A 12,443-nucleotide genomic window follows, 5' to 3' on the forward strand; every position below is an offset into this window, starting at 1 on the left:
AGTGGAACGCTTTTCACACACGGCATCGATATACATATATATAATATCAAAATTTTAAAATATATTTTCATAATTAGAGTATAATTAAAACTAGTATTTATCGATTTGAAACTAATATGTTTTGAAATAAAATTCTTCAATTTCCTCTTCTGTTGTTACAATTATTATTTGATAAATAAAAATCAAAGTCTTACCTTAATCATAAGTAATGTAAAAAGTAATATTAAAATATTTTCATTGTTTTTATAAAATTAAGTTAAGAGTAAAATATTTTGCAAGATAATATAAGAATTCCTTTTAAATATTTTAAAGAAGTTTTTTTATGGTGTTATTTATATATATATATATATATATATATATATATATATATATATATATATATATATATATATATATATATATATATATGAGAGATGAGAAACTCAAATCTTAAATTGATTAAAGACACAAAAGTAATGACGATTTTCATCTTATAATTGTGTTTTAAAATCTAATTAAGCTTATAGTTTTTGTCGTATAAATCAATTTTTAATATGGTGTAAGAACTTTTTTTATATTTATTTGGAAATTCAATTACAGAAAGCTTCATTCTCTATGCAATTGCGATATGAAAATGAAATTGGAAAAATTTTGAGTTTTAGGGTTTGTCACTCGTCCACAAAGTTGTTCGAGTAAAAGACGACGAAGATGATGGAGAGCACCGCCACCTGCACCTGCACCTCTGCCACCTTCTTCAACGAGAAACGGGAGGGTTACATAGGTTATGCAGTTCATAGCCAAGTCATCAAAATCAAGCAAGAAATTGAGAAAATAAAGCACCCTTCACTGCAGCTACACATCAGGCGTGCCTTCTTAGAGATGTCAACCGTCTTCGTTCGCACTCGCCACTAGGATTGGTAGAGATGCTATCCTTAGATGTTAGATCACCACGACATCACGCATATCATAGAGACACACATGTACATAAAATGTTCTATGCTTAGTGTGACACCCGGGCATTGACGAGGGCGGGGAGTGATCGTCGGTGCAAAAGGCATGGACAAGGAGCGGCTCCTGGCAGGCTTCCAGTGGAAGGGGCACGTGGACGAATCGAACATACACTGGAATGAGAGAGATCTAGAGACTGTATAGGTATGAGACTATACAGTTGAAGGATAGTTTAAAGGAATTGATTTGGCTACTCATATCAACAAATGCATTTGCTTTTCGGTAGGCTAACTCATAAGAACTCCATGGTTAAGCGTGCTTAGCCTAGAGTAATTATGGGATGGGTGACCTTTTGGGAAGTTTTCTCGGAAAGTGTGTGAGTGAGGACAAAGCACACTGGAAAGCCTCGTGTTGATCTGTCGGGGCAGTCAGCAGTCCTTGTAAGTTGCCGGTATCAAAGCCTAGCCTCTCCCAGTATGGTGTGGTTCGAGACAAACTTCCTTTCTCTGAAGTTTGAACTTTATTATAAATCCCTTTTTTCTTCCTTTTTAGCTTGTTTCTTTTTTTCTTTTCTTATTGTACGTGACGAGGTTTGAAGCCATGATTCAGTTGTTGTGTGAAAAATGAATAGGGCTTGACATGGACAAGTGAGAAGGTCTAAAACTCAAAATTTCTCCAATTTGCCTTTTTTGTAATTGAATTTTTATTCTTTAAACTTAATTTTTTAATTCAAAATTTAAAATAAGTATTTCTTATAAAATGATACTTATAATATAACATAAGTAATACTTACGATAAAATTACATAAATAATACTTGAAAAAAAAGATTATTTTCAACGCTAGAAGGAGGGCTTGAACCTCCGACCTTGTGGTTAACAGCCACACGCTCTAACCAACTGAGCTATTCCAGCTTACATTATGAATAAGTAGTTTACCATTTATCAATCTTATAAATTTAAAACTTCTGAAAAAAATAAATAAAAAATATGTACTGCTCTTATTCTCTCAGAACATTGATTATCTAAGCGTAAGTTTAGAAAAATAACAGTACAATTAAAAACAAATTTAATGCTATTAACTAAACTAGATCAATAAACTTTCTTAAAAAGTCTGAACTGATGGTTATTCAATCTAAAAAAACATACAGAACAGTTGTTCATAAGTAAAGTAATTAATTTCATCATAAACTTTTATGTGATGTTTAAATGGATAAATTTAATTGAAAATAATGAAATAAAAACCAAGACCAATACCCTAAGATAATACAAGAAATTATAAATCAATCAGGATGGTTAAAACTGTTGTTTTGTTGTTTTTTAATACACTCATGTAATTTTTTATTAAAAAAAAAAACAGAAACTTTATTGCAAGTCTCATAAATAAAAAGACATTCCTATAGTACTTTTAGTAGATTTCATTGATTTTAACAAACAAGGAAAACATTAAAAAATAAAACATATTAAAGACTGTATTTTTCATCCATATTTTGTGTAATTAAATTATGTATGGAAATGAGATTACCAATCATTATGATTTTGAGTGTTGACTCATGTAAGTACTCTATAATATGAATAGGAGTTTCTACTTTTTCGGTGCCACCAATGCATTAGGTGATAAGATAACGTGTGTTCTCGATTTGATAAAAATTTTTTACAATAAATTTTACATGTCTTAATAAAACGTGAATTTTAAATTTAATTCAATATATAAAAATAAATTGTGAAATAAAATTTATATACCGGTAAAATAAAATTTATATGGCTTATATGTTATAAATTCATAGATTTCTTACCTCCAACATATAAATGTTTTTAATTTATTAATAAGTTGATGTTATTTATTTTTTAAAATATACATTTTGTAACATATTTTAAAACTTTATTATCAGCTCAAATCTACTAAATCAAAAAAATATAAGCAAAAATTATTAATCGAAGTCACATTTCTTTTGTTTATAAATAATTTTTTTAAATATTAACAGATACTCATGATAAAAAAAGTATGACATTTTCCGTGGATAAAAGGAATATATGACAGCATGTTGGTGGAAACAGTGACATGCAATGATTGGAGGATGTGAATAACACTGATTGGAAGGTGGTGGTCACAACAAGCCATGTCGAATTAAATGCTAAAATCACTTATTTGAAATACAACCTTCATTTGTTAATTGTGTAGACTTCAGTTTTCTTACAATTTTCTAATTCGTTTCAGCATCAGTTTTAATAGTTTTTTCTTTTTAATTCTTCAGTTAGTACTCTTAACACGGTTCACAGGACCTTTCTCTGGTTCGCATTTCCCACTGCAAAACAAGTAGTTTTTGGTTGCTGGTGTCTGAATTTTCTTAATAAATAATCTCTAATGATGCAATTTGTTAAGGTGTAGTTTGTTCCACAGTGAAAATAGTTTAAGTAATTGCCTTTAAAGTCACTCTTACAGGAACAAAATCATTGACAGCAAGTGTTGGTATGTTTTATCAGAGAAAAGGATCGATGAATATAAAATTTAATTTTTAAAGGGTTATTTTGGCAACGATATAACAACTCTTATGAACTATCTGATGTTGATATGAAATCTTTTGAAGGCCTTAAGCAAACTCACAGTATCAGTTCAACTGACAATCAATCCACTTTAGTCTAATCCATCTACCATTCTCCACAACCTCATCTTCCTCTTAAATCTAGTTGGCAATGGCAACTCCTATATAATGTACACATTATTGATAGCTGATTCCATAATAATGTTTAGTGAGAACAAGAATGTTGTTACAGTTGCAGAAGTAATCAAGTTATGTTGTTTGGTGACTCTGATTTGGCTTGTTGAACTTTGGAACAAACTATACTCTTTTTCATACTAAATTAGCTATTCAGAAAGTTACACAAGGTTCATAACTACATATCAAGCCACACACACACACACAAAATAACTTATATGGTCTTGTATTGTTTACATCATGAAGATATTTTTATCCCTGGATTCTTATTCATATAAACATATTCTAGATCTGAAAAGCTTAAAGCCTGCTAGTGATGTTAATGTTTCTCACTTTAGGCGATTTGGTAGTTGTGTCTTTAGGCAAAAGTATAGTGAGGACACCATTTTCCACCTGTGCTTTGATCTGATCCACCTTGACATTTTCTGGCAATTCAATTTCCCTTAAGAAAGCTCCATTTCCAGTGCCTCTCTCAGCAACATGCCAAACAGTATCTTTCTCCTTTGCTTGAGCCTCCTCTCTCCTACCTTCCCCTTTGATGTGTAGAACATTTCCATCCTCAATCTGCACCTTTATGTCATCCTTGCTAAATCCTATCCACACATACCCATCATCCAAAACTCAATTATCACTACCACTGAAGTCAAACCCTAAAAAAGATTCCATTTTTAGCACTACAGACAGCATCTCCACTCACGATTCCAATGGGCCATTGAATGTGAAGAAAGAGTGAAAGATTGCAAAAAATTAGATGCAACTCTCCATATATATTTACTATTATTCAAATTGGAACTAGAGTTTCAACTCTATAATACACATACCAAAAATTTACACTAAACATTGTATCATCAAATTAAAATTGAAAAATAACACTAAAAGTACTCGAATAGTTTTATATCGAACATTACTTTCATACCAATCCGAAACATGGTACCTGGAACGTTAATTTTTAAGATGTGGGCATTGGGTGATTCGAGCCAATCCAAGAGGGCCGTGGAGCCAGACCATTCAGTGAGAATTGGAGGGCGATTCCAGAATAAGCGTCTGAGAGGGTACCCAAAGATAGTGTCAGCCATTGTTGATTACACCAGTGTAAAGAGAAATGCAGCAGAAAAAGGAAAAAAAAAAAAAAAAAACCCCCGATGAATGATATGGTTCTTGAAATTTTTGTGATGAACAATGAAACTATTATATATTTTATGTGCTTATGATAGGAGTTGCGCGGACACTCCAGAATGTTCTTTGATCTTGTGTCGTCTTCAATCAAATTATCTATTGTTCTGGGTTCTTCCCCAACAGCAAGTGGAAAGTGATTCACTGCAACAGGGTTTTGGGAGTTACTCCCTGTACCTCCCCAATTCCAACCTCCACCCTCCCAATTTTTTTGGATTTTTTTTAAATACAAAATTAATCTTTATGTTTTTTTATTTTTACCATTTTACACCTATTTACTAAAGTTAACCTACTCTTTTACAGTCTGCCTCAGTTAAAATACACAGACTCAAATTCCTCTCCTTCGTATTCCCACCCCCACCCCCACCAGAGCTTTTGAAACGCTCCTCCTCCAAACGCTCTCTGCAACTCTCACTCTCCCATTTATACGTTAAAAATATATTTAAAAATAATACATCAAAACATATAAATTCCATTATTAAAATATCTGAAAATTAATATAAAAAGTAAAGTAATAAAACAAATCTTAAAAATGGAACGGGGGGTGGGGGTTAGAATTAGGGAGGTACAGGGAGTAACCCTCCAGGGTTTTCCATATGGAGCCCATTTATTTGAGCCCATTTATTGGAGCCCATTTATTTGAGCCCATTTATGTATTTTTCAGTTTCAGGTTTTTCGGCGTAGGAAATGGGACAAGTTATTGGGCCTGTGATCGAACAAAAGAGGTAAATTCGCTCCTCCGAATTTTAAATACATATATAATTATGTTATAATCCCAATAACATGTATTATTTATTTTAAATAATAAAGTAATTTCCACGTTCTAACAAAATGTCAAATAAAAATTATTTTTTTTCCGATGATGAAAGATTAAGAATAAATAAAGTTATCGACACACAATAACTAGTTTTACTTATATTAAAACATGTATGAGTTTTACTTTATTTTTTATGGTTAACAGTAATGAAAATTCATATATAAATTTTGTTTTCATGATTAAAAGAATTATCTGAACACAATTTTTACTTTAAACTTGTGTATTTTAGAATATCATTGCGTTGCTTAATTTTAAGATTCAAGTGGTATAGTGCTTAATTATTTGGAGGTTCTGTTAATTGGGGTTGAAATTAAACAATCTTTTAAGATTATTATGATACTTTATTGTATGATGTATAGACGTGGATAGACATGGTTGCATTTCCTTAATCTCTAAGAGATGGATCCATGGAAATAATGAAGGAGAAAAGGGTTTGCATTGTGATCCTTTTGATGCATTATTAAAATGGATTTTGTTAGATTATCTTCACTAACTTTATATGCTATCCTTTTTGGATATTCTTTTGCTAGAGAACTTAGTTTGAATGATGCATACAACACTTCAAAGAAACAAAAGAATAATATATTAATATTTTTTTTTTCTTTAAAAGCATGGGACAATTGACAACACAACTTTGTGAAGTGGAGAAGAAAGTAGCTCACTCACCTTCTTTCCTCTTGTATTCAAAATTCCAAAAACTACATTTCATTCTTTTTTCCATATGGTATCCTCCTCAAGGTTCAAACTTCTCTTTCGAAAAGAAAAAGGAGAAAGCAAAAGTAAACAAATACATAAGAGTAATGATAGGATTTAAATTTATTTACCTGCATCAGAAAGAAGGAATCATGTTAGTATATATTATTGAATATCCATCATATGACAGAATATATATTACTTACTTACCCTGTTTTCCACATATTTTGCTCATGAATGCAAGGAAAATGATAAGTATAGCCAATCCTGCTAATGATCCAATAATTATAGCAAATGTCTTTACACCTCCATGACTTGATTCGCCTGCATTACACCAAACAAACATCTTATTCAATTAAGTTAATAACTTTCTTTTAATAACTTTTTATAATAAATTATGTATCACTGTATTTTATTGATTTGTATATTTAAAACAGATCAACCATAAACTAATTAACTATCATGTAAATGAACGATCGTAAATAAAAATTATTAAAAAAACATTTTTTCATCTTATTTTCTCTTTTTTTTTAACAATACTTAAAAGAAAATAAAACACTTCTTAAAACTTTGATTCTTACAATTTCTGAAAGAAAATTACAATTTTTTACATCCGATCCAAATGGTCAACACACTTAATCAAACTTCTCTCATGAGAGTTCAGAACTTCAAACCCATGAGAGGTAGTAAGAGAAGAACAAGCATGCGATCGTCATGATGGGCCTTACCGTGGGCCTTCGACTCACCGTGGGCCCCGCCGGTGGAGTACCGGGCATAACACTTCCCCAAGAACATGTCACCGTAATCCGCCGTGCCGCAGTCGCCCTTCAGCCGCGAGATGGCCTCCGCCACGCAGTCCTGGCACTCGCCGTAGCTCAGGTCTCCGGTGCACTGCGCCATGCCGCGGACTCCGCCGGACCCGCCAACCCTGAAGTTCCCTCCAGCGGCCGCGAGCCCGGCAAGCACGGCGTCGCGGCTCCCCATGGCGTCGGGGTTGTACCCCACCGAGGGCCCACACTTCTTCAGCAAAACCGTCTTGTCCTGTGCGCCGAGGAACGTCGCGTTGTCGTACTTCACGAAGCAGCCGTCGAGCTGCACCGCTCCCCCGCACGTCCCACGACATATATCGCCGGCGCGGGTGACGGCGCGCGCCACGCAGGCGGCGCAGTCCGGCATGGCGAGGTCGCCGCGGCACTGGTAGAGGCCGGTCACCGCGTCCTGCTGCGTGGATCCCACCACCGTGAAGTTGTTATAAGAAGAGTACGTGGCCGAGTTCACCAGCGATGTGAGTAGCGAGTCCAGGTTCGACTGGTATGGCGAGTTTGGGGTGTACAGTTGCTGCGTGCACCCGCTGTAGAGAAGCGCGCTCGGGCTCGAACACTCCGAAAACTTGGGGAACAACAGGATCACGCAGAAACACACACCCAGTGTGATTACTCTGTTTGAGATGCCCCTTTTTGTCATTTTCATTTCTCGGAGATGTTGACGTATGTTAACTCTAATATGGGTTTGAATGTTTAGGGCACGTATATGTATATATATATAGATATATACAAATGCTTATGTGAATGATTATATCATTATGTGGAATGAACAAGTGTTTTTGGTGCTATTACTATTTCTTCAAATGAATATGAAGATTTTGAGGTATGCAGAAGGATCCAGCTGTGAGTTTTCACATAGAGTTGCTTTAAATAAGCAAAATACACCAGGGAAGAAAAAGGTTCTCTTTGATTATTTTACAGTCTGTGGGGTCCTGTAAACTCTTTTCTTCTTTCTTAGGCTAGTTGATTATCTATCATCATGCTTTTCTTTTTGCTTCATATAATTCAAACAAAAGTAGCAACTTTACTTTCTTTCTTTTGCTAAGAAAAATAATTTAAAAGTGATCTGGATTTATAACCCAGTGAGAAATTTATTGTTATGGTAGGAGAAGATAACTTAATAGAAGAAACGTTGCTAAGTCTTTTCAAATTGGGAAATATTGCTCTCTGAGCACTGAAAATCTAAATAAAAGTTGGAGAGAGCGACACTTAGTCAACAATATACACCGAACAGTATAAAGTAAGAAATGTAGTTATTTAAGGGGCAGAGCTTATATTACTAGTTTCTGCTTAATCCAATCTAGTGTTTTGAAACCACACAATAATTAATAGACGACGTAAATAAGGTTTCAATCAATGGTTTTTTATATAAATTTTGCAGAAAATCGATTGCACTACTTTGTGTTGGCAACTTTTTAACATCACTTTCCACCTAATCAAATTAGCCCCTTTTAAAGGTATGACTCGTTTCAAGTTCAAACTACCTTCCTCTTCAAATGATGTTTTAACAATTTGCTTTTGTTGTTTCTGTCGAATTCTTAAAGCTTGTTTTGCCTTCTTCAAAAACCCTAATGTGAAATTTACATACACTTACGTAATTTAGTTTAAGTATATATTAGAAGATGTACACACAAGCTCATGGAATATTACCATATATAAGTTGATATAGCTAAGTTGGTAAGAAGTGTAGTGGGTGTTCAGTGTGTCGCAATGATTTGTGAATATATTATTTTGTGGCTCTATGGATTAATCGCGAAGTAAAGCTAGAACACTTATAAAAGAAAAGGCTAAGACACTTTCCTTTCACACACTGCACCATCACCTTTTCCTATTGAAGACAGTAAAGGCCAACTATGACATCGCACTACCCTCCTCAATCTCATCATAACTTTAGCATATTGGTATACTTATACACACACATGCATGCTAAATAATCGTTTTTGTACATGAATTTTTAATAGCTAGTAGAGAGTTCATCCCAAAGAGAATGGAACATCATTAAAAGTTGATGCTGTGACATGTAGATATACAAGTTTTCTGATACACATATACAATGATAGCTTCCTTAACAATATATCTGGCTGTTTAAAATCTTAATCACTTAGTTATGAACACATGCTATATACTATCAAGTGTGTCAGTGATTTTTTTAATCTAATATACTAATTAAATGTTAATAAACATGGTTTTTCTTTTTTAGAATTCTATTTTATATTGTTAATTGATGTATTAAAATACATAGAGATAATATTAATTTGCAGACTTTAATGTTATTAGAATGTTTATAAAACTAAAATTTGAAAAGATAAACTCCTACTAAATAAATGAAAACAATTCTAAAATTACAAGTGTATGTATAGTAGATGTATATGCAGACTGTTCATTTACTTACAGAGTATAGCGATTTTAAACATTTGAATGAAGAAAAATCCTGTTACTTTTCAAGTATACCATTTCTTTATAGAATTTTTGAATTAAACCTGTTATTTTGAAATCCTATTTTGGTAACAGTCCAAGAAAATATAATATTATTCACTTTATCAACTATTGGCCCAATATAAAGCCCAATATGGTGGTTGTGGCAAGTGTTTGGCAGAGCATGTGTTGTTGAAGTAAAAGCCCAACATACTGCTTGGATGGCTTTTTATATTTCAGAGGCTTCTCTGTTGTTTTCAGGTTTGAGAACTTTCCCTGAAGCTCATACTAGGCTGGTTCCTATTACTAATCTTGGTCTTCATGAATTTTTCTAATGTTAAAGACCAAACTAAATGAATGAATTTTCTTATGTTGACCAAAAATTTGAAATTATTTTCCTCTTCAACTTTCCCCTTCTCAATTTCATCAAAGGAGTTCAACTAATGATAAGGACTGGGTCAACCAATTCCACACGTATTCCTCTATGCATCAAAGGTGCATTTCAATTCATACATCAGAGTGGTTCAAGCACCAAAAATGTTACTTCTAAATTCCAATCTTAGCTTCAAGTTGATTGAGCAAAAAGAATGAAAATAAAAAATAGGAATACAGGAAGAGGTTTGTTTATCTTCACTTTGCTCGTCATTAAAAGGTATAATTTCTTTCCTTGATTAAAATGCTTAATCCCTTCTCACCATATAGCCACAAACACTCATTTATAGTGCAATAATTTTCCATAGATCACTGTTATTCATACTTTTTTTTTTCTGCAATACTTTTAACTATTCATCTTTCTTTATCAATCATCTTATTTTACTTTTTCCCTTTCTCCTCCTCGATAGTTCTATTATAAGACTGAGTAAATTTATCATATATAATAACAGTTTATAATTCATAGAAGTTTAAAACAATTTATATTACTACTATTGCTTGGTATGAATTGTTATTGCAAGAAGTTCAGACAAGTTTCTGACATGTTATCAACTGTTGCTTGAAACAAAAAACAAATAGTTTATCGAACAATGAATTTTGAAGAGTATCACTATATATACAGATGCAGTGAATTTCTGACCTTTTTTGACATTTTGAGATATGAAGTACTGTATCTTAATGGGGGAATTGACACATTACTATTGTTATTCTAATTATATAGTGTATTTTTCTCTAATTCCATGGGATTGTACTATTCCTGAGTTCATTTGGTCGAAGAAAAGCTAAAAGGGTATGCATGTCCCTCCCTGTTTACAAGTCAGAATTGCCATCTCCTATGCAGTGTATAGAACCTACTATTTGTCTCACACGACCAAGTTTCCGAGCCATTAGACGGTTTACTAGTCTCTCTAGAGCTTCTTTCATCCACCAGTGTTGACAAACTTCCCTTGCGTCAGAAACGCTCATCTACAGCCCAAAAGGAAATTTTCAAACACTTTCTTAGTTCATGATCATTAGAATGAAAGAAAAAGAATCATTCAAACACAATCTATCACACTGATCATTTAGAAGAAGCAACTGAGAAAAATTCAAACACTGTCCTCAGTATTCCATTTTCAGTATCACCTACCCATGTTCTTTGACGAAAATTCTGCTCAGGCCAGAACTCCAATTGCTCTTGGACAAGTAGAGGGAACATGTAGCCCTCATAAAATGTATCATGAGTCTTGCTCTTGAAACTCCACTTACCCAATTTCCCCTGCACCAATCAAATCAAACTTTAATCTCAACTTAAACAAGTTTTATTGGTAGTTAAGTTGCATTAACAATGATTTATGATCTTATAGTTATCAAAGTTTTGTCATTTTATCGAATAGCCTGACCTCAACAGTGCCTCGAACCCCTGCTTCCTCTATGGTTTCTCTCAAAGCTGCCTCCTTTTTGGATTCGTCCAATTCCCAACCTCCCTGTTGTTTGGTCAAACGGATAGCACAAAACGGGGTGAATAAAATATTAACAAATCAAAATATATTATCCCATTTGGGAGATGATCAATTTCATTGACTAATAATACCTTAGGAAACAGCATCCCTTTGCCTTTTTGAGAAGTGATGACCAAAACTTCTAAATCTTCTGGTCCCTCCAACGAAGTTCGATCCACAATTTTATATCTATAGGGTATGCATCTGCACACATGTGGCCATCAAATTGAAAGCGAAAAAAAAAATGTTCAGTCACAATTGAAACGAAACTGAATAGAGTCAGAAAGACTTGCATGAAGCAAACATGGCTTTAATTACATGGATACAGAAAATTGAATAGTAAAAGCAACGATGGGATTAGAAAGAGGAGACAAACCCCACGACTTGGCGACGACCTTTCCTGTAGCGTTGTAACTCTCTACCTGTACGAGAAACCAATGCAACAACGTTGTTGTCTTGGGAAACCAAAGCCACCATTTTTGTAAGAATTGGAAAAAGGGTGAGAGAAAGAAAGGTTAGAAGTTGAGAGAGGAAGAGAACATGCAAGTTGTGTTGTGTTTATTAGTGGATAGGATAACAAAGAGAGGGTCCTATTAATAGAGGCTATGCCTTTTTCTACCAACTGGAAACAAATTACTTTTTCTTTTTTTAATTTCATTTTATCATTAAAATAAACATACATATTTACCTTTAATTACAAATCACAATGTATTAAAACTTACATCCTCTTAAAAATACTTTTTAAATTACCAACTCAAATTTTAATACTTTGAGGGAAATTTAATATCAAAAGAAAACAAAAATTAGACACGTGAGGGAAAATGCAAACACCTTTTTGTGTTTTGTTATTTTAAATGGAATAATTTTAAACACCTTTATAACATGTTTTACTTAGTAGGAAGTGGCGTAGTGAGAGGGAATTTTGCGGGTTGGTGCCAACGCAGGTGCTATATATTTGCGTGAGAAT

The 12,443-nt window shown here is 33.4% G+C and overlaps 3 protein-coding genes and 1 non-coding gene across 6 annotated transcripts; all 4 read right to left on the bottom strand.

Moving 5' to 3' along the window:
- Positions 1-1,765: 1,765 nt before the first annotated feature.
- On the bottom strand, positions 1,766-1,839 carry TRNAN-GUU. Its single transcript has one exon. It is a non-coding gene; the product is annotated as a tRNA-Asn (tRNA).
- A 1,914-nt stretch (positions 1,840-3,753) lies between these two features.
- Positions 3,754-4,812, bottom strand: LOC106764360 (15.7 kDa heat shock protein, peroxisomal). Its single transcript, XM_014648644.2, has 2 exons — positions 4,576-4,812; positions 3,754-4,234 (listed from the first exon to the last, which is right to left on the bottom strand). The coding sequence occupies exons 1-2, from the start codon at positions 4,715-4,717 to the stop codon at positions 3,942-3,944; spliced, it is 435 nt and encodes a 144-aa protein (XP_014504130.1). The 5' UTR covers positions 4,718-4,812; the 3' UTR covers positions 3,754-3,941.
- Positions 4,813-6,197: 1,385 nt separating this feature from the next.
- On the bottom strand, positions 6,198-7,984 carry LOC106764245 (cysteine-rich repeat secretory protein 60). 3 transcript variants are annotated; one of them, XM_014648504.2, is made up of 3 exons: positions 7,071-7,984; positions 6,535-6,648; positions 6,198-6,455 (listed from the first exon to the last, which is right to left on the bottom strand). In XM_014648504.2, the coding sequence occupies exons 1-3, from the start codon at positions 7,792-7,794 to the stop codon at positions 6,448-6,450; spliced, it is 846 nt and encodes a 281-aa protein (XP_014503990.1). In that variant the 5' UTR covers positions 7,795-7,984; the 3' UTR covers positions 6,198-6,447. The 3 variants fall into 3 exon arrangements, with proteins under 3 accessions (XP_014503990.1, XP_014503988.1, XP_014503989.1); XM_014648502.2 differs by having other exon boundaries at positions 7,053-7,984; XM_014648503.2 differs by lacking the exon at positions 6,198-6,455 and having other exon boundaries at positions 6,527-6,648; positions 7,053-7,984.
- A 2,634-nt stretch (positions 7,985-10,618) lies between these two features.
- On the bottom strand, positions 10,619-12,053 carry LOC106764215 (nudix hydrolase 18, mitochondrial). Its single transcript, XM_014648456.2, has 5 exons — positions 11,853-12,053; positions 11,569-11,680; positions 11,378-11,461; positions 11,125-11,253; positions 10,619-10,961 (listed from the first exon to the last, which is right to left on the bottom strand). Exons 1-5 carry the CDS (start codon positions 11,951-11,953, stop codon positions 10,806-10,808), a joined length of 582 nt encoding a protein of 193 aa, XP_014503942.1. The 5' UTR covers positions 11,954-12,053; the 3' UTR covers positions 10,619-10,805.
- Between the last annotated feature and the right edge of the window lie 390 nt (positions 12,054-12,443).

This window comes from Vigna radiata, chromosome 6, assembly GCF_000741045.1.
Source record: "Vigna radiata var. radiata cultivar VC1973A chromosome 6, Vradiata_ver6, whole genome shotgun sequence".
NCBI lineage: Eukaryota > Viridiplantae > Streptophyta > Magnoliopsida > Fabales > Fabaceae > Vigna > Vigna radiata.

What these genes read in the sequence shown, in the direction of transcription:
- LOC106764360 (XM_014648644.2), bottom strand. Translation starts at nt 4,717, where the DNA reads ATGGCTGACACTATCTTTGGGTACCCTCTCAGACGCTTATTCTGGAAT. An exon ending in CTTAAAAATTAACGTTCCAG is followed by an intron (nt 4,235 to 4,575) that starts GTACCATGTTTC and finishes ATGTGTGGATAG; the next exon opens with GATTTAGCAAGGATGACATA.
- LOC106764245 (XM_014648502.2), bottom strand. Translation starts at nt 7,794, where the DNA reads ATGAAAATGACAAAAAGGGGCATCTCAAACAGAGTAATCACACTGGGT. An exon ending in CGGTGAGTCGAAGGCCCACG is followed by an intron (nt 6,649 to 7,052) that starts GTAAGGCCCATC and finishes GGTGTAATGCAG; the next exon opens with GCGAATCAAGTCATGGAGGT.
- LOC106764215 (XM_014648456.2), bottom strand. Translation starts at nt 11,953, where the DNA reads ATGGTGGCTTTGGTTTCCCAAGACAACAACGTTGTTGCATTGGTTTCT. An exon ending in AAGGGATGCTGTTTCCTAAG is followed by an intron (nt 11,462 to 11,568) that starts GTATTATTAGTC and finishes ACCAAACAACAG; the next exon opens with GGAGGTTGGGAATTGGACGA. An exon ending in GGGTTCGAGGCACTGTTGAG is followed by an intron (nt 11,254 to 11,377) that starts GTCAGGCTATTC and finishes TGATTGGTGCAG; the next exon opens with GGGAAATTGGGTAAGTGGAG.